The 26,314-nt window shown below is 35.0% G+C and overlaps 3 protein-coding genes and 1 pseudogene across 3 annotated transcripts; 1 reads left to right on the forward strand and 3 right to left on the reverse strand.

The window, feature by feature from the left end:
• Window positions 1-8,145: 8,145 nt before the first annotated feature.
• On the reverse strand, window positions 8,146-11,791 carry LOC143609107 (acetate--CoA ligase CCL3-like). Its single transcript, XM_077083959.1, has 3 exons — window positions 11,475-11,791; window positions 10,078-10,674; window positions 8,146-9,091 (listed from the first exon to the last, which is right to left on the reverse strand). Exons 1-3 carry the CDS (start codon window positions 11,688-11,690, stop codon window positions 8,195-8,197), a joined length of 1,710 nt encoding a protein of 569 aa, XP_076940074.1. The 5' UTR covers window positions 11,691-11,791; the 3' UTR covers window positions 8,146-8,194.
• A 1,450-nt stretch (window positions 11,792-13,241) lies between these two features.
• LOC143609108 (large ribosomal subunit protein eL29z-like) lies at window positions 13,242-14,125 on the forward strand (annotated as a pseudogene).
• Window positions 14,126-15,328: 1,203 nt separating this feature from the next.
• Window positions 15,329-15,892, reverse strand: LOC143609070 (putative LRR receptor-like serine/threonine-protein kinase At5g48740). Its single transcript, XM_077083934.1, has one exon. The coding sequence runs from the start codon at window positions 15,890-15,892 to the stop codon at window positions 15,329-15,331; it is 564 nt and encodes a 187-aa protein (XP_076940049.1).
• Window positions 15,893-20,875: 4,983 nt separating this feature from the next.
• On the reverse strand, window positions 20,876-25,588 carry LOC143609071 (putative receptor-like protein kinase At2g39360). Its single transcript, XM_077083935.1, has 5 exons — window positions 25,480-25,588; window positions 22,693-22,716; window positions 21,708-22,639; window positions 21,199-21,270; window positions 20,876-20,975 (listed from the first exon to the last, which is right to left on the reverse strand). Exons 1-5 carry the CDS (start codon window positions 25,586-25,588, stop codon window positions 20,898-20,900), a joined length of 1,215 nt encoding a protein of 404 aa, XP_076940050.1. The 3' UTR covers window positions 20,876-20,897.
• Window positions 25,589-26,314: the final 726 nt, after the last annotated feature.

Genomic DNA, 26,314 nt, shown 5'->3' on the forward strand with positions numbered 1-26,314 from the left:
CAAAGTGCCGCGCTACGGGCCTTCTCCCATTTTGCTTGTTTTCGCCCTCTTTATGACATGGTTGAAACCCGGAACCTAAAATATTCAAATAAATTAATAATATACAAATTCTAATAAAAACCGAACGAAAACTAATAAAATATTATATTAAATATACAAGGGATTTATATATATTTAGCCTTATATCATATATGTAATCAGTTCGAAGGATCAAGCTTTCCAAATGTTTAAAGTGTTTAAAGCCCAAGTTGAAAAGGAAAGCAAGCACAAACTGAAAATGCTAAGAACTGATCAGGGGGTGAATTTACTTCACATGTTTTCAATGAGTTTTGCAGAAATGAAGGCGTGAAGAGGCAATTAACAACTCCATACAACCCTCAACAAAATGGGGTCGTGGAAAGATGAAATCGTACGATCATTGAAATGACTCGCTCATTGTTAAAATCTACGAATGTACCTGAGGTGTTATGGGGGGAAGCCGTGAGGCACTCAGTTTACATTCTTGATCAAATAGCAACAAAGGGGCTAAAAGGGGCAACACCGTACCAGATGTGGAAGGGTCACAGACCGAACCTTAGCCATCTAAGGGTCTTTGGTTGTGTGGCATACGTGAAGCAAATGAAGACTCACCTCACCAAGCTAGAAGATTGAGGTCAAGTAATGGTGTATTTAAGGAGTGAAGAAGGCACAAAAGGGTACCGAATGCTAGACCCTGTCAAGAACAAGATTGTGATTGCAAGATCAGTAGAGTTCATTGAAAACAAGAAATGGGCCTGGGGAGAGCCCAATGTTGAAAGACCTTTAACGAGTTGGGCTAGTGTACCTGTTACAAGTGTGGTAGCAGAAACTCAAAGCCCAAGTCAGAGTGTGAATGACGACCAAATCCTTAATACTCCAGCCAATCATCAGTCAGCTATTTCGTTTGTTTCAAGTAGCCGAAGACAGCATTCAGAGACAAGGCAAGACACTAATACGGTTCCATTTGATGACACTCCGTGTCAGGGGTTTTGATCAATTGGAAGGCTGTACCGTAACTCAACAGCCATGACTGACAAAGAGGTACAAGATAGGTACAACCAAGAGTTAATGTTGATTGATGACGAGCCGGCTTCATACGATGAAGCTGCAACCAAAGAAGAATGGGTAAAGGCTATGAAGGTGGAACTCGACTGCATTAGGAGAAATAACACCTGGACTTTAGCCCGGCTGCCGCCTGGTCATAACGCAATAGGGTTAAAGTGGGTGTATAAAGTGAAGAAAGATGCAAATGGGAATGTTACTAAGTACAAGGCTCGTGTAGTGGCAAAAGGGTATGTACAAAGAAAGGGAGTTGATTTCGAAGATGCGTTTGCACCAGTAGCCCGATTAGAAACAATTGGACTCCTTCCTATTGCTGCAAAGGAACAGTGGCTTGTGCATCACCTAGATGTCAAGTCAGCGTTTCTAAATGGTGATCTCAAGGAGGAGGTTTATGTGACGCAACCTAGCGGGTTTGTAGTGAAAGGTAAGGAGGAGATGGTGAACAAACTGAACAAGGCTCTGTATGGCCTGAGGCAGGCCCCACGAGCATGGAACGCAAGGCTAGATAAAGTGCTGAAAGAACTCGGTTTCAGTAGATGTGTTCATGAACAAGCCGTGTACATAGTACATAAACCAGATTTCGTCTTAATTGTTGGGGTATATGTAGACGATTTATTAGTGACTGGATCTAGCGAAGGGAAAATTCATGAATTCAAGAAAAGAATGAAGATGGTATTTGATATGAGCGACATGGGGAATTTGTCATATTACCTTGGTATTGAGGTTGAGCAGTCAAGGACGGGAATAATGCTCAAACAGGAAGGGTATGCAAGAAAAATTCTTAGCATGGCAGGTATGAGTGCTTGCAACAAAACAACATTTCCCATGACTCCCAAATTGCAGTCGACCCTAAAGATGAAGACGGGGAGGATATCGACCCAACCATGTATCGGAAGATAATAGGGAGCCTTCGCTATTTGATTCACACCCGTCCAGATCTGAGTTATCCAGTAGGAACAGTAAGCCGGCTCATGCAAACTCCAAAGCAAAGTCATTATGCAGCAGTTAAACAAATCCTAAGGTATATTAGAGGAACAGCCGGATATGGGCTAAAGTATAATAGTGGCGGAGATGGCAGATTAATCGGGTACAGTGATAGCAGTTATGGTACTGATATTGAAGAACGACGAGGCACAACTAGTATGGCGTTTTATTACTCGAATAATCTAATCACATGGAGTTCACAAAAACAGAAGACTGTAGCACTCAGTTCATGTGAAGCAGAGTTTATGGCAGAAACATCAGCAGCGCGTCAAGCATTGTGGTTAAGAAACTTGCTGAGTGATTTAGTTGGAAGAGCTGCAGAGAAAGTGAAGCCTCTGGTTGATAACGAGTCAGCAATTGCATTGATGAAAAATCCTGTTTTCCACGGAAGAAGCAAACACATTGACATGAAGTATCATTTCATTCGTGAATGTGGTGAAAATGATCAAATTTCTGTTGAACATGTAAGCGGGAATCTGCAGAGGACTGATATTTTAACGAAGCCATTGGCCCGGATTAAATTTGCAGAAATGAGGAGCCTTGTGGGTATGGAGAACTTTAGCAAAGAGGTCAACACTAAGGAGGAGAGTGTTGGATTAATGTTGACTAAGCCACCAGAAAAAGAGTCGTTGGTGTGGTGACCAAGTTATGGGCTGAATGTACGTTGGAGTCCAAGAATAAAGGAACAGAATGAAGACCAAGTTTATCTGCTTAGTTTGCTAAATTTTTTTTTCTATTTAAGCATCTTTAGTTTGCTTTGTTTATCATCACTTTCAATTAGCCGAAATCCACTTTTGTAATCTTTCAATCATTCCTAAGCATTTGGCTATTATAATAAAGATTACTTTTGGCAGCAACTAGTTCCAGTTTCTTTGATTCATTTAAATTTCCTGATCCAAATCTTACAGTATATCCCTATTTAATAGGATTTTCATATCAAATATTTGGTGAGATTAATTTTTAATTTAATGAGATAACCCGTTTAAAGGCTATCTGGGTTTGGTTAGCCCCATAGCCGTGAATTCGAATCAAATGCATGAGAAATCTTCATTTACAAATAAAACAATATGATGATTTAAGATGTAAGAAACAACCAACTAGCTTTTAAAAGTTTTATTTATATATATTTAAGATAAGAATAGTTTAGCCTGTTGTTATCCACTGACTACTTTTTTTCAAGGAAATCCTTCCAAACCAATTTTTTTTATTGCATGGTAACAATTAAGTCTCCTTTTTTGTCATTATTTTCCCTGGAAATCCAAATTAAGCTTATTATTTGTATATAAGCGTATGAAGGTAGGAAAAATATAGTTTTGTCTTGTTATTTATGCCTCTATATTTATTTATCTATTTATTTTTAATAATTCAGTTTTGATAAGATGTGGACTCATAATTTAGTAAGGTTTAGGATCCTCTCACACCACTTGGGATTCCCACACAATTTTTTTTTCCTATACGGCTCGTATAAGGCTATACGGTCGTATAGCACCTGAATCATGTCAGTTTGTGTCATAGATTGTCAGTCATTGTTTATAGTGCCTCGTATAGCCAGTGGCGGATCCAGGAATTTTTTTTAGGTGGTTCCCTCTTAATTTATAAGGTGGTTCCTACGCGTCTTCTATATATCCGTACACTATTATTTCGAAACTCGGGAACCACCCGTTTGTATGCTGGATCCGCCAATGCGTATAGCCCTATACGGGCCGTATAGGGCTATACGGGCGTATAGATAATTATTTAGACACAATTTTAAATATTAATATGTTAATATGGCCGTATAGACCTATACGGGCGTATAGACAATTTTTTGGACAAAATTTTAAATATTAATACGTTAATATCTTACATTTTAATGTATTGAGTACATAACATACTTGGCCAAATATGATATTTTAGAATAGAATAAATTGTCTATTAACATTTACATAACATATTCGGCTAACTAATTTGTAGTTGTACTCCGAGAATATTCGTTTAAGATTATATTATGCTACATTTTATAATAGTTTATACACAATAATCAATCAATAATTAAGCAAACAAGAAAACATTTAGCCAAAACATACTGATAAACATTTGGTCCACATACATAAAAATAAACATTCCTTATCAATCCTTCCAACCCAAATAAACATTACTAAATAAGTGAGCCACACACTATTGCCCACGGATCGACAAAACAAAAAACATGAAAATTGTGAGTTGAATAAAACTGTCGGTAAACATGTTCATGAGCACATTGATGGTTATCGACGAAGACTAGCATGTACACGAACCAAATGAACATGATTGGGGCATGTTTGTGTTTGTTTTTTAACGTAACCGAACAAACGATCTAACATGTGTTGGAAATTGGGCCCTTGATCTAACACACAAACACGAGATTAAACAACTTGTTCGACTCTTTTTATTATTAACTAGTTTTTGAACCTGCGTATTACACGAGATTGTCGAATGATAAAAATAAATTAGGTTCGTTATTTCAACTATGATTCTCAAAATACTTATGATTAATTTAATGGATGACTTTATAAAATAATAACCAAGTTTGAATTTGTTCCAATTAAGTCAATCATAAAAAAATTTGTTCTAATCAAGTCGCTAAAGTTTATTTTTTGTTCCAATCCTAAATATTTTACCTGTATAGCAGGTAATTTAGGTTTTTTTTTTAAATAGTTTGATATTGCATAATATTTTTTTTAAAATTAGTAAAAATGGAGAAAAATAATTTTTAAATTGCCAAATAAAAATGAAAAATTCCAAAAAATTACAAGATAATTAATATATTCCTTTTTTTGGTATTGAATCGATTAATAATTCTACTATTAAATATTTTAATATCAACTAACTATCTTTTTTATATTTTTCTAAAAGAATGATGGTTTCTTATAAAGAAACCGTAACTTAAAATTTTCTACTTTTTTCTTTTCCATTTTTCGCAATTTAAAAATTATTTTCTCATTTTTTGCTACTTTTTTCAATTTTTAAAAAAATATTTAGCAATGTCAAGATATTTAAAAATTAAAAAAACATATATAACATGCTATTCAGGTAAAATATTTACGATTGAAACATATATGAACTTTAGTGACCTAATTGAACAAAATATTTTATGAGTGACCTAATTAGAATAATTTTAAAACTTGGTTATTATTCTATAGAGCAATCCCTTATTTTATAATGTACAAAGTAAAACTTATGAATTATGTTTTTTTTTCCAGTTCACGACTTATGAAATGTATCTTTTTTATGTTTCACCCATGTACTACACATGATGGAAAATAAGAACTTAATGGTAGTTTGGTTTGTTTATCTTTCTTTTCTTTTTTTAAAAACCGTCTCGGTTCATTTATTTTTGCTAAAAAAAGTGGCCGGGCTCATTTATTTTTGTTAAAAAAAGTGGTTCGTTTTTTTTTGTTTTTTTAAGTAGTTCGGTTCGCTTATTTGTTAAAAAATGTATTTCGGTTTGTTTATTTTTGTTAAAAAAATAGTTTGGTCCGTTTATTAAAAAAAAACTGGTTCAGATAATTTACTTTTGTTAAAAAAAAGTAGTTCGGTTCGTTTATTTTTGTTAAAAAAAGTAGTTCAACTCATTTATTTTTTACCATAGGGTTAAGTAAATGATAAATGAAATAAATACTATTCTATCCACGACTTAATGGAAAAAACAAACGGGTTTAACGAAAAATACTAAGATAGCATGATTTGGAAACGTCATGTATTGATTTGCACGAAATTAAAGAAATGTACTAAAGTTGCGTAGTTGGTTAAACTTCAGGTATGCAAATGGCACTTAACTTAATAATGAATAAAATCTACACTATGCTATAACCCAATTGACTAAATAGTTTTGACCCTTTTTCCATTGGTAGCAAATGGTTATCCATTAAGCATAGGAAATCTTAGCTAACATAGACCCCTCTTGCAAGAACGGACTAACAGGGTCAGCTACCCAGCCAACCTTCATAATTAAATACCGTTACTGTATAGGTAGAGCTTGTTGTGAAAGACCTATTACTGGATAATTCATGGGTAGAGCCGGCCCATGGATAAATAGAATGAATGAAATAAAAGATGAGAAATTAGGAGAAATACATGCTTAACACTTAAGTTTCAACATTTTCTTTTATTAGCAGAGTAAGATCAACGAAAGCATACTAAATATAATACCCCTAACCATTTATTTATCCTAAACTCATTCCAACCTCAACCCAACTCAAGCTCTATTTTAATAAATAAATATAAATTCCTAGATAAGCCTAATTAATTTAAACTAATAATTATCTCTAGTTTAAATATAAAATTCAATAAATAACTCACCAAGAATTATCTATAATCCGTTTTATCTTTCTCTCTTAAATTCAAGACATATATGAATGGCTTGCTTTCTTGTTTTGTTGTTTTGTGTTCTTTCTTTATAGTTAGTTATAAACGAACAATCCACGAACGTAAATGAACACAAACAAACATATATAAATAACCAAAAATGAATTTAACTAAACTACCCCTACGAAAAGTAAACATGAATATCCAAACATAACTATTATCAAAAGTAATTTGAAAACAAGTTGAATAAACTGAATAAATTTACAAACGAAACAACATAATCGAACGTAAAAAAACCGTTTCCAAACATATATGAATGAAGGTAGACAAACGTTCATGTCATTCGTTTAACTAAATGAACAAGTAAATGTGTAGCCAAAACAACCCCCTAACATGGCAATGCGCCAATGCCTTGTAGTAGAGGTGCACAAATCGGGTTTTTCAAATAGTTGGTTCCGGGTATGACCGGGTATTAGACAATCGGGTATTTGTAATACATGGGTCGGGTTCAGGTCCGGGCATTGTCTCTAAAAACCATACCCTATCATCGGGTTCGGGTCGGGTATAGAATCGGATACCAATTTTCGGGTATTGAAAAACCCCTATTTTCGTGTTTTTTCGGGCTTTTTCCGAGGTTTTTATGGGTATAGATTGAATATTTTTAAGGGGTTACAATTTTTAGAGGTATTTTCGTGTATTTTTCAGGTATTTTTCGGTTACTTTTGGGTATAGATCGGATATTTGAAAAACCCGGTTTTGGGTATTGGAAAACCCGGTTCCGGGTATGGAACCGGTTTCGGTTTTCGGGTATTAGTGGGTATAAATCGGGTCCGGTTCCGGGTACGGGTTTTGCATCCGAAATGCATACCCTATGCGTACCCTACGAGTAGGGTTGGGTACGGGTATTAAAAATCCAGGTATAAAAAAACCGGTTCCGGATATTTTTTTCGGGTTCGGTTCCAGGTTCAGGTTTTTTGTGCACCTCTACCTAGTAGTGTAAAATAATCATGTACATTTATCACGAGGCCCAAATGATTTATCATGACCTAATATGAGTTTGTGTAGCCTGAACAACCCACTAACACATGACAAGCCCATTAAGGTCTAAGTTGTTATTAATTTATTATTATTATTATTATTATTATTATTATTATTATTATAAGTTACTGATGTCAATCCGTCAGTACATTTATGGAAGCAAATGGCTGTATGCAATGGGAATGAGATGATCAAGACTCAAGAGCATTGGTTAATGAGGATGAAATGCACCAGGGAGACCTGTGCTCATAAATTCTTAGCAGCCTTGTGACAAACATGAGGATGACAAGTGGGTTTGGTAAGCAAATAACAGTGCCACATTGCGTAAAATCTCTCCGGGTATTGATCGAACAAATGTTTGCTGGTAGTACTCAGACGAGGTGCACAAAATACCCGGTTCCGGACCCGACCCAGAACTGGTTCTACCCGTACCCGACCCGCAGGCACGACTTGGTATAGGATTTCTCCCCGGAGCCGTACCCGGAATCGAACTGACCCGGACTCGCCATAACCGGAAATATCAGGTCAAAACCAGACCCTACCCTACCTTAAAAGCCTAGAAAACCCAATCAAAACACGGTCAAATACTCTATCTTATTACGAATCAAATAAGAAGAATAAATCTTAAAGGTCAGTTAATAACATGATACAGGATAGACCAATAAAACAAAAAACAATGCAACAATTTCATACAACTTTATTAAAAGTCCCTTTAATTTAAAATCCAACATAACCCTTATTCATATCCCAAATCCAAAAACTAACTTTATAACTTACTAATCTTAACAGGACCCATTTCCTTAGCTTTAGCCCTCAACAAATGTTTCTGAACCTTCCCAGTAGCCGTCTTCGGTAACGGCCCAAACACAACCGATTTCGGGACCCAGTAAGCCGGCATCTTCTCCCGACAAAACTTCATAATATCATCCGCAACTTTCCCCTCATCCGATTTCTCAACCGGGTCCTTTAACGTCACAAACGCACACGGTGACTCGCCCCATCTATTATCGGGCCGGGCCACCACCGACGCTTCTGAAATTAATGGGTGTTGGTATAATGTATTCTCAACTTCCACACTGCTAATATTCTCACCACCCGATATAATAATATCCTTCGACCGATCTTTAATTTCGATATACCCGTCTGGGTGTTTCACTGCTAAATCACCCGAGTGAAACCACCCGTGTGCGAATGCTTCCGCGTTCGCTTTCGGGTTCTTTAAATAACCTTTCATGACAATGTTTCCACGGAACACGATTTCACCGACCGTGGTCCCGTTTGCTGGGACCGGTTTCATGGTTTGCGTGTCGACAACGTCTAGGTGTTCGAGGGCAGTGTATGGGACACCTTGGCGGGCATTCATTTTGGCTTGGGTTTCGGGGGGGAGGTTGTCCCACTCGGGCTTCCATGCACATATCGTTGACGGGCCATAGGTTTCCGAGAGGCCGTACGTGTGGGTGACGCGTAACCCGTTCTGGGACATTTTGAAGAGGACGGATGGTGGTGGGGCGGCTCCAGCGGTCATGACGTGGACTAGGCGGGGAAGCGGGAGGACGGTGTCTTTAGCCGGGGCGTTTACTATTGTGTTGAGGACTACAGGGGCGGCACAAAAATGGGTCACCCCTAGATTGGCTATAGCCGAGTAAACACCTTTAGCCGTTACCTGCATAAAACATCAAGAACAAGAACTTAATGCTATCGACAAGGGCGGGCCATGGAGTGGGTCACAATGGATTCGGGTCAAAATATTACTCCAAATTTAGTTGATGAACAAAATGATTTACAAAAGTTTTTATGTTTTGAAAACCTACTTTGGGTTCTTTTAAGCTATGTCTTTGACATTTTTTTTTATATTATGCACACGTAAGTGGTTCAAAATTTCAAGCCTAGACGTGGCAATATTGACCCATTTACTTATAAATGGGTCGATTTGGGTTAACTTTAATCTTGAACATGTGAAATAAGGATTAAGGAAAATTCTAAAGGAACAGGTAAAATGGGCTAAACAGGTCATTTAGGTCGCAAAAAACCTAAAGCGCATTATTATTGTAATTATATTGACTTCTAATCCATTTAATGGATTAGCTTAAAAAAACGGACAAAACCATGCTTTGATATCAAAATGAACTGAGTTGCTCGTGACCTACTCGAGGCTGGCTCATTAAAAGCTCGAATCGGGCTGAGTTTAAATGAGCTCGAACCGAAAAACAAGCTTGTTTAATAAACAAGCTAAGCCCACCCTTCACTTATCAAGCCTGATCTGGTCCGCGAGCCTAAACGGGCCTATTATTTATATAATTTTTTTAATATATTAAATATATACTTGTGTAAAAATTATTATGTATAAAATTGTAATAAAAATAACTACATAACATATACTATGCTATATACTTATATGTAAAAATTATAATTAGAAAGTATATAAAAATAATTATAGATGTATATAAATTAAGTTAATTAATAAATAATGAACCAAGTAGAACTTAAGCTTTAAAAAGCTGCTCAACAGCCAAGCTCGAGTTTTAGAATTAGATCTCAAAATGAGCTGAGCTCGAGCCTAGTCAAGCTTGGGCTTGGCTCGTTTGCACCTCTAATACGTTAAACCAAAACCTGTTACATGAACCGCCCATACAAGTAGACATAAAGTACCTGTCGGAGGCATATGTTGGTCCCACATATAGCAGCAAGAGTCCAGGTAAAACACCACCCGTTACAGTGAAACATAGGCAAAGTCCACAAATACACCGCTCCTTCTGGTATACCCCACACCAGAACATTACTAGTAGCCGCCAGATACGCCCCACGGTGATGCAACACCACCCCTTTAGGACTAGACGTTGTGCCCGAAGTATACCCCAACGCAATACTCTGCCACTCATCTTGTGGCGGTGTCCAAACAAACTCCGGATCACCAGATTCTAGAAACGCCTCATACTCAACCGCACCTTTCGCTAAAGCGTATTGGAGATTCTTTGGATTGCATTCAACGCTTTCGTCTTTGATAACGACCAGAAGTGGAGATTTGAAATTGGTTTTGATTTTATTTTTTAGGATCTTTAAAGCTTCCTCGGCTAGCTTGAAATATTCTTGGTCAACCATTATGACTGCGGATGATGAGTGTTCTAGAAGGAAGCCGATGGTTGGAGCGTTTAGACGAATGTTGACTGCGTTTATAACCGCTCCGCTCATTGGAACTCCATAATGGGCTTCAAACATGGCTGGGGTGTTTGGTGCAATCACCGCCACCTGTTGGATTGAATACAAATTGTGAACTTGGAAATTTGTTTGAGATATGAAATAAATCAATTAACCTCCAAAGTCCAAACACCCCCCTAATTCAATCTTGAATCAACTTACAGCAATACCTTAGGTCAAACAAATCACTCAATCAATTTGACTTTTTTACAAAATCACGATTTTGACTTCGAACTTCCAATCGATTTTGACTTTTTCCAAAGTCAACGTCATATTAATCGCCAGAACCACAACTCACAAAATCCAACATATACTTATCATCAAACACAAGCGTCAATAAAACCAAAACTAAAAATACAACTAAAACTAAAATCGAAGACGGTTGAACCAAACCCCTAACTCTAACTTTAATCACCTATTCGATCATCTATTTAAAAATTCAAGATTTTTACATGACATAAATCAATTAAGCATCCAAACACCCCCTAATTCTAACTTAATCAACCATTTGATAAATAAATCAAATAACATCCAAACACCCCTTAACTCTACCTTCAATCAATATTTGATTATATCCATTAACAACAACACCCCAGGTTAAACACATCACCCTATCAATTTTGACTTTTTCAAAATCCCAACTTTGACTTCAAACTCCCAATCGATTTTGACTTTTTTCCAGTCAATGCTATATTAAGTACCTTAATCAGTTAATCACAACTTACCCAATATAACATCCTTCATACTTATCAGTTATCATCATCAAACACAAGCACCAATCAATAAAGAATAAAAATAAGTTTTTTATTAAAAAAATTAATAAGATTAAAATCTTAGACGGAACTCGTTACCGTTGAACCAAACCCGACGGACCGTCTGGTAAGCGCAGAGGCTAACCGGCAACATCGTTCATACGTCTGCCGCCACGTGTACTGAACCGAACCGTGAACCACCGATCTACGGTCAGGATGAACCAAAGCAGCTCGCTTTAAGAACCAAACCGGAGTTAGTGCCGTGTAATTCGCTTCGTTTTTGGGTAAATCGTCGATGTCTCTCTGAACCGCCATAATAATAATATTATTATTATTCCCCGGTTATCTCGGAGTGTTGTGTATGCATGTATGGCTGATAATAATAATAATATAATCGATGGTGTTTTTGTGATGATGAGGAGTTGATATACAGGAACCGTTGAATTTATACGAGTTACACTATTTATTAAAATAAAATTATTAAAAAGAGTATAGTTTTGTCTTTTATACTATTTAGTTTAACTTGGAGAATTTGTACTTGGGTACTTCGTTTGTTTTTTTGTGAGATTTACAATAACGGAAAAATAAAAACGTGACTGGTCGGATGTGTCACGTAAGTAAAATGCTTATCTAATAAAAAGAATGTTCAATTAATAAAAATACATTAATGTGTCAAAAAGTTTTGTTACATTATCATTCAGAACCGCTCTTTTGAGAAGGAATGTAAACGTGGGTACGGCATTGTGCCCTTTTTGCTCGGATTTTGCTACCAGAACCACCATTTGCTGTTATTTTGCTAGACCTCGAATTTGGTTCGGCATGATGTTGTACCTTGGTGCATGCTTATGCATTTCTTTGCTTTCTCAATCAATGATGTGCTTAATTACCATGACGGATTGGGCCCAAATCAATCGCATAGCAAACTAAACCAAGCAATCTTCCGTTTCATGGTTTGGTGTATTTGAGGGGCAAGCAACGATAACATCTTTAATGGTGTTAACATATGTTCTAATCAAATCACGGAGAATATAAAAATCCTTAGCTTCTTATGGGTGGTTTCAAGATTGAAGGAATTCGAAATAGATTGGATTAGATGGTGGCTAGTTGTTGTTAACCGCTTTGTGAATATAATACCGCCATTCGATAGCAAAAGAATGAGTTTGCAATTACGACTTAATCTTATTAGTTTAATAGAACATATGTAAATATTTATTGTAAAGTTAGAATCAAACTTTATAAAAGCTATAAAACTAAAGTAAAAACTTAGATATAGATATAGAAGTCCTTTAGTTTTATAATATTTAAATTAATATTATTTTTAAACTTTTTTATGAGAATATATATAATTGTTTTTAGTATAAGCCAACACACCCACACCCAACTCCACCCTTTGCACATGAACGCCAACACAAACATTCTCACGCAATGACGAAGAACGCCAACCCAAACCATCTCATCCTTGGAAGAACGCCTAAAACCTACCTATCAAGGATGGCTTAAAATACTCCTACATCCATAAGACCATAACTATAATTATAACTTCTTTTTTATCTTTCCATAATAAAAAACTAGCATAACATAACTACCTTCGTAGAAAAATATCATTTTTTAAAAGCAAGGTGTATACTTGTATTCAATAAAATTTACAATCATTTTAATCCATTTAACATGCATTTCTTTCTTTGGGCCGAGCCCAATCCAAACGGGCTATTTCGTCAAAAAACCAAATTAAGGATTTTAAAGACCAATTCATACAACATATCTTCGTTCCTATCTTATCTTGCAAGCTCTAATTTTTCATTGTAGCAGTAGCAGCCAAGCCAAAAAGGTTCGTATTAACAGTGTGTGTGTGAGAGAGAAAGAGAGATGGCTAAGTCTAAGAACCACACGACACATAACCAGTCTTACAAGGCTCACCGTAACGGCATCAAAAAGCCAAGGAAGCAAAGACACACTCCGTGTGTGTATTTTTTAGTTTAATTTCTTATTTGTTATGTTGGATTTGTGAATTCGGGTTGATGGTTTTGGTTATGGTTAATCACCGCTTAATCGCTAAGATTAGTTGCAGAGTAATTGCTATGTGATCAAAATCGTTCGAAATTGAAAATTTTATTTATAAAATTACATACAAATTCCAATATTAATCGCTAGTCCATATCTCACCCTCCGAATAGGGTCTAGCTAGTTTACAACATTGGTGCGTGTAGAAAACTAAATGATTCAATTTGTAAATACCTAACTTTCGGTTTTTGGGATTTTTAAGCAGATTATAATAATTCAATATATAGTGCCTTTCAAATATTATAGGTCTAATAATATTAGTTAATTTTTAGGCCCAAATTTAACGTTCTGGACTTTATTTTTTGGCCTAAAGATTTTTGGGCCAAAAAATTTCAGTCCTAAAAATTCAAAGCTCAAATAATAAATGTATTCAAATTGAAAACCGCAAAATCCCAAAAAAAAAGGTTGAGTTTCAAAAACTCGAAATCCGAATGTTTGGTTCGGTTTTTGGCCAACAGCAGTCTGAATGTTGACTTGTTAAGGGATGGGATTAATATGTTTTAGTTTAAATAAAGTAGTGAGTATTTTTTGTTGGTGTTCGGAAATTAGTCTTTCTTAACAGAATAAGGTTGTTAATGATGTTTTATTGTGTTTAGGCTTGTAGATGGATCCTAAGTTTTTAAGGAACCAGAGGTATGCAAGGAAGCACAACAAGCAGAGTGGTGAATCTGCTCAAGAAGAGTAGATGTTTTCGGTTTAGCAGTTTAGGTTAACTATAACATTTATATTCATGCTGTCTCTTAGAAACTGGCCTAGATTCTATATGATGTTATCGATGATTATGGTTTTGTGTTTTGACTGTGTTACCAGATGAAATTTATTCTTTTGAACATAGGTTTATAATTTTCATAGTTGTAGCTCAACACAACATAGTTTGCTCATGAGCTGACTTGATATAAGGAATAGATGTAATGTACTTTTAAATTATTGAAATTGTTTATACGAACAATCCATTTTCTAAAAGGATCCATTTTTTAAATTATTGAGTTAATGTTACAATATTTTTTAAGCTTTGCAACCTTCAACTATTAAGCAGGTGACTCAAGTATGTATAAATCTGCTTCAGTTTTAAGTTAGACGAAATCTGCATGGGGTTACATGCCTTTTAGCATATCATGATCAGGAAAGCACAAAACTATATATACAAAAATGCATGATGTAGTAGAGTCAAACATACAAGCTTATTTCGTAAGCATGAGTCAAAATAAAAGCAAGGCAAGCTCAAACAATTTGAAAAACAACTTAAGTTTAAACATAAGAAATACCCGTTAAACAAACTACGTCTTCAAAAGTTAAGCAAAACCATCCTTTTAAGAGGCTACCTCTTCTTCGTCATCCATGTCTTCCAGATTGATTTCTAGGTCTCGACAAAGAACTACAAAATATTCCCTTTGTCGGCTTGTCCAATTCATAAAGACCTCTTTTGTCGGAGACCTATAGGCATGCACATAATCTTTCACCTCCTTTAGGCTTTTAGACATATCAAGACATTTATCCGATTCATCTGTATCCAGGTTGGGCTGATCAATATAGTCAGCAGAAATTGTTTCTTCTGTGTGTGAATTACTGATTAATCATTCACCTTCGGTTTTGTAGGTACCTACGTATAAGAAAAGACCTTTTAAACAGGTATAAACGGGAATTATATATACAAAGAAAAATACATAATTTAAATTAAATTTGACGAATCTCTCTTACTAATATTGCATAAATTCTATCAAAAGGTTAAAACTTAAGAAGATAAGAATGTGAGATAGACCCATTCTTGTTTTGACCTCTTTTGACTCACCATTTGTTTAAAAGATTTATACATAAAGTTTTATGTCATTAAAGAAGTAAAAAGTTTTGGTTTATATTAAAGCATTCAAAGGAACTAATGTGGCAAAACTATGCTAATTACTCACTTGGAATTCCAAAGCCATCTTAAGTTGCATTAAAACTTCTTTTGTTGTCGGTCGTTTTTCTTTTTCATCATGTAGGCACCGGTATGCAATCTCTTGAAATGTAGTCAATGATTCAGGCACAATCTGCTCCCTTATTTGCTCGAACACCACCTCAATATGATTTCCTTCTTCAAATTTGTTTTTAATGAGCTCGGGGAGATAGTAACCTGGATGTTCGTGGATTGCAAATGTTGATCTTCCGCTCAAGATCTCAAACATAACCACACCAAATGAATAAACATCAGATTCTACTGTTAGGTATCTTGATTTTTTGTATAGTGGGTCCATGTATCCCTGGGTGCCACATGCATAATCGATGACATACTCTATATCTTGAGTTATTGGGCTTATTTGTGAAAGCCCAAAACCTGAAAGTTTTGCTTTCCAATCATGGTTTAGTAGAATGTTTGCAGTTTTGATCTCCCCATGCATCACCCTTGTTTGTTTTCCAACTCCTCCATGAATGAAGTCCAACGCGCTTGCAACATCGATGCATATATTAACTCGTTTCATCCATGTCAGAGAAGCATCGTTCAAGTACCTATAAAGACTTCCTCTAGGCGCATACTCATAAACAATGATTTTTTCTTCCATTCATCACAGTAGCCTACAAGACCAATAACATTCTCGTGTTTATACTCCCGAAGAATTTGTATCTCACTCAAGAACTGTTTTTTCACTTGACCAAGCCTTGTATCCAATCGCTTTGCTACAATGGTTTTAAATTCATCACCATCTTGAAGGTTTCCTTTATAGATTTTCCCAAATTCTCCTTCACCAATACAATTGTCATCATGGAATTTTTGTGTGGCCAGTTTTATGTCTTCAAGTGGAATTCTAAGGCTGTCCTTTCCTATCAACCACGAGAAGATAATAATGAACTGTTAAATTACGATGGATGATTAAATTAGTATTTGAAAATAATATATAAATACGATTGACTCATTGCTTATAGATAAAAGTAGCTTGTTAAAAACTCAAAAGAGTGGTTTTTCAAAATTAACCAGAACGGTTTAAGTTCAGATACTACTGTACATTTGTACATACGAAATTCACTTTGTACTTCATTAAGTTAATCTAATGGCAACAAGCATTTTACATTTGTACAAAATGGTAATTAAAGTTTTAGGATATTGACTTACTTGAAAGAATAATGCTTTCTCTAGTTGCTTGACAACGACTTTCATTGTTGGACGTTTGTCTTGAGTTTCTGCCACACACTGATGTGCAATTTCAATAAATGTGTGCAAAGAATCCTTGTTGGGTCCTCTATTTAGAACAAAATTGTGTTCATTGGTTTCTTCCTTTATTATAGGATCTATCATCTCCTCTGTTGTTCCTTTGCTGAAGCTACGTCTTGCCATAGGGGCCAACCCTTTGTCACTCTCTTTCAGGTAAATTGGATCATTCGCTAACCTCCCACATAGAATTTCAAACAAAATTACTCCAAAACTATAAACATCCGATTCTCTTTTTAACTTACCACTCTTCACATATTCTGGATCAAGGTAGTACTCGCTACCGTACGGCGTCTGAGCGGGCATCTTGAGATGTAGAGCTTCATCTTCTTTATTTGGAGGCATGGATACGGATAACCCAAATGAATCGATCTTTGCCCCCCCAATTCTCATCCAACTGAATGTCATAGTTTCTTAAAAAACGAATTATTACCTTCCTTTGGTCTTCAATCTCGAAGTGAAGGTAATTCAATGATTGTGCAACATCAATGCAAATTTTCAAGCGTTTCTCCCATGTCAAAATACGCTTGTTGTTGCCGTTGTTCAAATATTCATAAAGGTATTTATTAGAAACATTTTCAGTGACAATGATCATCTCAGAACCTTCAATACAAAATCCAAGTAGACTGACAATGCTGTGATGCTTAACACTACTAAGCACTTCAATCTCTGTATAGAACAATTCTTCTCCTTGCTCGTTATCTCTAGGATGGACACGTCTTATAAGTACAGTGTTGTGGGTTCACCTTTGTTTTTCCCTTCTATGGATGGTGGGGTTTCTTTATCAAAACAGTCGAGTTCACCTCTATACCAGGTATAGTAACGGCTAACTCTAGTTCTGCATGTGTCTGAGAAATTATCGGTGGCTGAAATAATATCATTGAGAGGAAGCTTCAAGTGTTCCAAGTTGTTTCCCTGCAAATACGTGACAAGGTTGTAAAGAGAGTTGCAACTAGATAAATGATAAGAAAATTGGAAAGGCCGTGCTCCGATATGCAATGATAAAGGTATAAAGAAATATTATTTAATTGAACAGGAGAGAGAAAATGCAGTGATTTTTAGTATAATTTTGGATTTGAGGTTATGAGATGGAATGGGAATGTTCTGAGGTAAGGCCGTGCTCCGATATGCAATGTTTTCAAACCTTGCCCGGACGTCAACCCGGACATCTTGCCGGGTCAAAAGTCGAACCGACCTGGGAGGACGGATCGGTGTTTGACCTGGTAGACCTCATAAATAATTTAACTATTATATATATTATATATAAATAAAATAATAACCAAACTTTCATTTCATGAAGCATGTTTCATTAACATAGCCCAACCAGACCAAGTTTTATGAAGTGGACTAAGCATAACCAACCCAATCAAGCAACACAATCAAATGGTCCAACAAAGGAACCCTAAGTGATATAACGGAGATAGAGCAGTGACCAGGTTCTTCTTCCCATCTTCTTCCTATGTCATATAATCAGTCAATTACCATCCTCGTGCTTATTTTGTGTTAAAATCAAACCACTTAAGCAACATGGGAAGTTCAAATCGACGAAGTTTCAATCAAGTAATTGATTCAGAAACGAGACGATTGCAGAGTTGGGGACGAAGCCGTGTGGTTCAAAGATGGAATCTAGGGTTTTCAGTTTTATTTTGTTGGTTTCTTTTATTAATTTTTTAAAATTTCCGGTCCACCCAGCGGGTCATCGGTTCCGGTATGCTTAGCGGGTCCCGGTCGGACCGGCCGGTCCTGTCCTTGTTTCAAAACACTGCCGATATGTTTTAGGGCCGTCCAAACTGTTCGCCGCTCGAACTCGCTCATCGCTCGCTTGGAAATTTCTCGAAAAATACTCTCTCGTTTTTCGCTCGATTGTAAACGAGCCGCTCGGTTCGGTTCGGTTTGTAAACGAGCAAAGGTTTGCTCGGTTCGGTTCGGCTCGAATATTTTTAATTTATTTTTATATAATTATATATGAGCAAATATATAATATATAGACAACACACATAAAATATTAGTATACAACTGTTTAAAACCTTTTAAAATTTTCCTATTACGTCAACTTTATAATTTCATTGGTTCTATTCAAGTTTTTAAAATACTAAAAGTTTGTTTACATGTTTATTATATCTCACTTCAAATTTGTATCTCCAAAAAATTTACAACCTATAACACCTTTGTCTAAAAACTACTAATTTGTTTACAAAATGTATTATTTACAACATTCAAACTTGTTTCTTATTAAAATTTTTAGAGTGAAAAAGAAATAAATAATGCTCGAAAATCGCTCGGCCGTTCGATCGAAAAATGCTCGATTCGATTTTGGCTCGGTTCGAATTTCAGCTGTTCTGTTCGGTTCGATTGTAAACGAGCCAAGCAACGAGCAAGCCTTCGCTTGTTTCGGCTCGGCTCGTGAACAGTGTTTGATCCTTATCCCATTTCATAATTCAGCCCAATAATCTAGTATGTGGATTAGATGATGTTATAATCAACATAAATTTGGTTCTAAAAAACACATCATACATTAATCATAGTTATATTTAATAATGGTTAATTAAAGGATAACTCGGACCATAGTCGGGTCATTCATCCCTTGTTTATGTACTTAGGCCCACATTGTACAGGAACCATAACACTAACAGTCCTCTAAACCTTACTAAAACTGACCTTATTAATCATGCAACAACCCATGCGAGTAAAGAGAAAACAATGTAGCCGTTTGTCATCTTACGCCCACGTTATCTATTTTCACTGTTTTCCACTTCTAACCCATAGGCTTGAATTATTGATTTACAACTTCAATTGATGCATAATTGCATAAATTGATCAAATTAATTCTTGATAACAAATTTCAATATTTTAAGTAATACCGTAGTTTTATTTTTATTAATAATTTTGACAAAAGGTCATGAATAACTTGTATATATCAACTCTTATATTATAGTTAATTATTTGGGTAAAGTTAAAATAAAAGGACAACGAAAATGAGAAGGGTGAGAATCAATTTAATCCATTAATATTAGATTTTAATGGTGGAGATTAATTCGAGAGAAAAAATTGATGGGAAGAGCATAAATGTAACAACCCACTTTTGTTGACTTTCTCTTTCCACATGCAAGTCACATGTCAATTCCCTTATCATTTAAAAACGCCCATAACTTTTTCAAGCAACATTCTTTTTAAAAAAAAACTCACCATAATAACAAACATTTTTTTTATCTTTAATATGAGTATCATATTGTTATATAAAAAAATAGTGGGTTTTTATATTGTGTTATTGGTTGTTCATTGCGTTTTTTAATTGGATTTTTCGATGCATTGTGTTATAGATTTTGGTCATTGTGTTATCAATTGGTACTCATATTAAAGATAACAATTAAAACAATGATTACGTCATTGAGTCTTTTTTTACTTATCATTGTGTTTTAGTCATTGTGGAGAAAAAAGTATTATGCTCATTGTGTATTACGTTCATGTCATTGTGTAACATGTAGTTTCCATTGTGTTTCACGTTTCAGGTCATTGTGTTATGTGTATTCACCATTGTGTTTTATGTTTCAGGCCATTGTGTTATATGTATTCATCATTGTGTTCTACGTTTCAGTTAATTGTGTAATATGTATTCATCATTGTATTTTATGTATTAGAGAATTTGTTGTTATTTTACATTATATTTACGTATTAAGATTACACAACAGTGTTCTTAGCATTAAAAAAAATACACAATGATTGACGAAAAAACACAATGACAAGCAGAAAGACACAACGATGAAAAAATACATAATTACAAACAAAAAGACACAATGACGTAATTTTCTTTTAATTTTTATGTAACAAAGTCATACTCGTATTAAAGATTAAAAAAATCGTTTTTTATTATAGTGATTTTAAGAAAAATATCATATGAAAAGGTTAGTCATGTTTTAAAATGATGAGGGAATTGGCATATGACTTGCATGTGGAAAGAGAAAATATGTACTATTACCCTTTTTTCTTTGATACCCACTTGACACATATAAATTAATTATGACTTCTCACACTTATCATTTTTGTTGGCATTTGTAGAATAACTAACATTAATTATCTAAGTGTTTAGATATTGCAAACAATTCATACTTATACTTTGTTGCTATTAGTGTATTTGTTTCAATTCAAAAACTACATAAATAACAATTTACTATTTCTGTTGAAGTTTCGTCACATTCCAATTAAATTTATAGATTTCACTTTTTTTAGAAAACAAAAATACCAGAAAGGATAATCAAGTCGAAAAAGAAACAAAGAAAAGGTCATACATGAATTTCATGAGATGCTTTTTCAACTTCCTCAGCAACTTGGTCATATTCCGGTTGTTGTACTTGCTCCTCCTTCAAGAAAAAAAATGAGATAAAAAAAAGTTACTGATAAAAGCAGCATTTTAGTGATAAGAAGCTATATATTAATGATGAAAAACTATAAATTTGGTGATGGAAAACAAATTCAATTTGCAGATCTCAATTCTTTTACAAATATTTTAATGAGAAAAATGATGAAGTGACGAATAGAGAAGAAGAAGAAGAAAAAAAAAAATGAGAAAGAGGAAGGTCTTACGAGAATTTGATGAGTTGGTGTCTCAAGTTCCTTGACAACTTGATCCTTATCAAGGTGTTGTACTCCCTCAACCTTTAAGAAATTATATCTATATTTATTGAGAATAAACTATAAAACAATGAGGAAACTGATAATAGATGATAAAATGTTGACGAAACTGATGTTCAAAGATAATGCCTTAAAAACCACCAAATAAATAATGCATTACAGGTCAAATTTGTTAGTGAAGTATAAATTAAGATAACGTAAATTAACAAAAGATAAAAATATTACAACGTTATGAAAAAAAGAAAATCACACACACGTAACCGTTTCAGTTTGGATCAACATTGATGTCTACGTGTCAAGTCTTTCAAGATCCATTCCATGTAATTGATATATAGTTTAGCTATTAAAAATGTAGCAATTTATATGTATTCCTTTTGCATTATAATAATATGTGCATTTAATGGTTGAATTAAATTAAATATATATATATACATATGTATATATATAAACACCTGACTTACTTGAAAGAATAATGTTTTCTCAAGTTCTTTGAGAACAACTTTTATTGTTGGACGTTGGTCTTGAGTCTCTACCACACACTGATTTGCAACTTTTAAAAATGTTTGCAAAGAATCCTTGTTGGTTCTTCTATTTGGAATAGAACTCATTTTACCAATTGCTTCCTTTATTGCAGGATCTATCATGTCCTCTTGTGTTCCCGTGGAGAAGTTTTGTCTTGCCACATCAACTAGACCTTTCTTGCTTTCGTTAAGGTAAATTTGGTCTCCAGCACGCCTTCCACATACAATTTCAAACAAAACTACTCCAAAGCTATACATATTTGTCTCTCTTTTTAATTCACCAGTATTCTCATATTCTGGATCTACATGGTATCGTTGGTCAAAATATGTTTTTCTATATTCAGCTTCGTCTTTTTGATCTAGAGGCAAGAATACCGCCCATTGAAAGTCTTCAATCTTTGCCTCCCAATTCTGATTGAACCCGATTCTATTGGCATTTATATTACCATGTATCATCACTTTGTTATCTTCCATCTCAAAGTGAAGGTAATTCAACGCACGAGCAGCATCAATGCAAATTTTCAAACGTTTTTCCCAAGTCAAAGTACGCATTTCTTTGACGTTTCCCAAATAATCACTAAGGTTTTCGTTTGAAAATTTCTCAGTGACAAGGATCATATCAAAACCTTCAACACAGAATCCTAATAGATTGACTATGTTGTGATGCTTAACACTAGTTAGCATTTCAAGCTCTGTAAAAAACTTTCCTTCTTCTTGCTCGTCATCTACAGGAATGAAGCGTTTAATAACTACAGTGTTATGTCTTTTGGATAGTTCACTTATACTCTTCCCTTCTATAGAGAAAGTGTTTTTGTTATCAAAATGACCGAGTTCTACCGTGTTACCAAGTGTAGTAATTGTTAGATCCAATTCTGTATTTGTCTGAAAAATTGTTGGTAACTAACTTTATATCAAGAAGCTGAACCTTCAAGTGTTTCAAGTTCTTTACCTGCAAACATGTAACAAGCAAACATGTAACAAGAGGAAAAGAGAGTTAGAAAATATGAAATTATAGATACTTGTTAGAAGTGTCAGATCAATTTTTGGTGGTTAATATATTTGTAATCACTTTTAGGAACCTTAGCGGTCCGAAATAACCAGAAAAAAAAAAAGAAAAAAAAAGCTGAACATAAAAAGAAAAATAATATCTTATGCTAGTGGGTCCCACCAATAAATATCTTTCCTCCTCTAGCGCACGAACACCACAGTTCACATGGTAGTAGTTTGTGTTTTCCATCTTTAATGGGTTTCTTCAACCATATAATTGGGCTCATTGTCTCCACTGTAAATTTGGTGATTATTTTTTGTATTGGTGGTAGTTGGACTTTGATAGGAGATGGTGGTTGAATAATTAACAGGAAATGTTAAAAGCATTTGATAGTTCAATGTTTTGTTTTTCTTTAGGTCGGCAATAAACAGAGAATTGGTGCGTGGTGTTACAATGGCAAAAAGCTATTGCTAGCGGGCCCAACCCACCATACGGAACATTAATTTCTCAAAGTTATCTTCAGTTTCGGAGAAAACCCACTCGCTCAAAGGTCCAGACGTCCTTAGGATCGAACAAGAGATTACAAAGATCTAAGTCTTCTTCATTGAGGCACTCATGCCGTCCTTGAAGTGTTGTTTATTGGGATCGAACCTGAGTTTTCACTAAAAATGCCAAACTTCCTACCGGTCTACCACTACATATTGAAAATTAAGGACAATATGCAGTGTGTTGGAGTGTTGCAGGGAATGGGCAGAGCACCTTCCTGCATTTTTCAAATTTTAATTTTAATATAATGTTTATTTATGTTCTCAATTTTTACACTTTTTATTTATTTTTTAATTAATTTTAGTATTATATTAAAATAGGTTCAACCGGTTCGACGGGTAGGTCCTACAGCTACTGAGCTTCCAAGATATTTTAAATTTTGTAATTTCTAAAATCATAATTCCATAATCTACGAGCTTGTAGTAACCAACATTTTAACAGTGTGATTGACTATTTATGATTGTTTATTGAATTTTATAAACTTTGTTCATCGCCTCAATATAAACCATTTTGCAATCAGGTGAGCATGAATGCAATCAACGTCATCAGCTAATCAATTAAGTCTAAAGCTATGAACTAATCAACATCAATTTGTTAAATTAATGAGCTAATAAAATGTTAGGTAAGCGGGCAACAAGCTGCGCCACAATCCTATTTTGAATAGTAAATCCGATCCTACTAAAAACGAAGCTTTGGGTTTTAGGAGCCAAAAACTTACTCTTCAATATTCACAACTCGCTGAACACTGATCAAAAAAGCCATAACCTCCGGGGTTAGAAACAGAATGTATAAAAAGCAAAGGGGAGAAACACACATTGTTTCTCTAAACAAGCGTTCTTGTGTTAGCAATTTTGTCTGATTTCGCGTTCAACGCAACTTGACCCGCAACAAACTCATTATTTCTTAGCCCAACAAGAGGGAACACTCCTGTAAGATCCACACAAGCGTGTTTCAAGCATATGTAGGTGTAAGAATTTGAATGAACAGACATCCTTGACTAGTATATTCTTTTGTGAAATTAAACTAAAAATTACAAATTTACAAGCCATCTCTAGATGCTTAAAATAAGTTACAAAGAAAACTAATAATCTAGAACTTATTTGATATGATTGCTTAGTTGGCATTTTGGAGTAAATCAAGTCCCCGGTGTTCACGTGATAGTGACGTGGTATTGTAGAGGGGTTTTAAAACCCGCTCCACAAAGAATGGTCTTATGACCCTACACTTTCAAACAAAACCTCATAAGATCAAGCATATACAATAAATAGGCTTGAACTGCCTATATATTTATATTTTCTTATTACTTTTTTTACGAAATTAAATTACGACATACTGCAATTGCGACATATTTATGCGTTACAACATTGGTGACAAATTAGTTTGTGAGAGATCAGCAACGCATCCATTCTCCAATGGAATTTGTTTCTGAAATATTTCATTACAGATTATCAGTGACGGAGTTTCCATGATTAATTTCTAACTATAAGTTATGCATATTACAAATATCCAAAATAGATGCATGGTTGATCCTTTTTGATTATATCATTCATATATATACTAGCTTCTATCCCCTGTATTACTGCGGGTGTGGGAAGCGCGGGGGTGGGGGGTTATTTTAAATTATTCATTTCTAATATTTATATATTTTTTTATTTTAATTTTATTTTTTGTAAAGAAAGTTAATAATATACTTGTGATTGATAATGAAAGAGTTTTGACAAATAAATAAGATATTATAACCCGGTTTAAAATTTATCTGGGTTTGATAATACCTATGGCCCGCTTATTTTTTTTTACTACAAAATTGTTTCTTAATTATAAATAATATTTTTTTTAAAAAATCAGATATTATTTTTTAGTATATGTTGGATTAATGTTGACTAAGCCACCAGAAAAAGAGTCGTTGGTGTGGTGACCAAGTTATGGGCTGAATGTACGTTGGAGTCCAAGAATAAAGGAACAGAATGAAGACTAAGTTTATCTGCTTAGTTTGTTATTTTTTTTTCTATTTAAGCATCTTTAGTTTGCTTTGTTTATCATCACTTTCAATTAGCCGAAATCCACTTTTGTAATCTTTTAATCATTCCTAAGCATTTGGCTTTAATAATAAAGATTACTTTTGGCAGCAACTAGTTCCAGTTTCTTTGATTCATTTAAATTTCCTGATCCAAATCTTACATTTGGTATCAGAGCAACCACGTTCTGATCCAATTTTTATGCCAAAGTTCCTACGTTTCAACATCATGTCAGTCATCACAAACCCTAACTCCTCAAGAGACAATTCCATTCCATTCCAGTGCCCAATCCTCACACCTACAAACTATAATACCTGGGCCATCAAAATGGAAGCTATCATGGATGCCCACGGGTTGTGGGATGCCATCGAGCCACCAACCGAAGTGGTTGCGGATGAACGAAAAGTAAAACAGGCTCGAGTTTTCATCTTTCAGGCAATCCCTGAAGAAATACTTTCGCAGGCGGCGAAGAAAAAGACGGCTAGTGAAGTATGGGATTCGTTGAAATCCCGGTATGTGGGTGCAAAAAGCGTTCAGAAAGCTCGCTTACGAATTTTAAAAAGTGAGTTTGAAGGGTTGCAAATGAAGGATGGAGATTCTATTAACGAGTATGCAGGAAAGCTGTCGGGTATGGTCTCAAAATTTAACAGTGTTGGAGCAAAGTTGGAAGATGAGGAACTGGTACGTAAATTGTTTGACACGGTCCCGGAGAGGTTTATAAACCTAGTGGCTTCAATTGGGCAAAGTTCAGATGTTGAAACTATGCCATTTGAAGAAGCGATTGCACACTTGAAAGCTTATGAAGATAGAGTAAAGCTTCCTCAATCGAAACAAGCAACCGACAACAGCTTGTTACTCACCAAAACGGAGGGTCAGACGAGCTCGAAGGGACAAGTGAAGAACCAACAGTTTACGGGCCAGAAGTCCGGTGGACGAGGAAAAGCTGACCGGGGTGGTCGGGGTAGTTTTCGGGGACGTGGTCGCGGTAGGGGTAACCG

This window comes from Bidens hawaiensis, unplaced genomic scaffold (assembly GCF_021521415.1).
Source record: "Bidens hawaiensis isolate Kalapana, Puna unplaced genomic scaffold, B.hawaiensis_p1.1 tig00419489_1, whole genome shotgun sequence".
NCBI classification, from domain to species: domain Eukaryota; kingdom Viridiplantae; phylum Streptophyta; class Magnoliopsida; order Asterales; family Asteraceae; genus Bidens; species Bidens hawaiensis.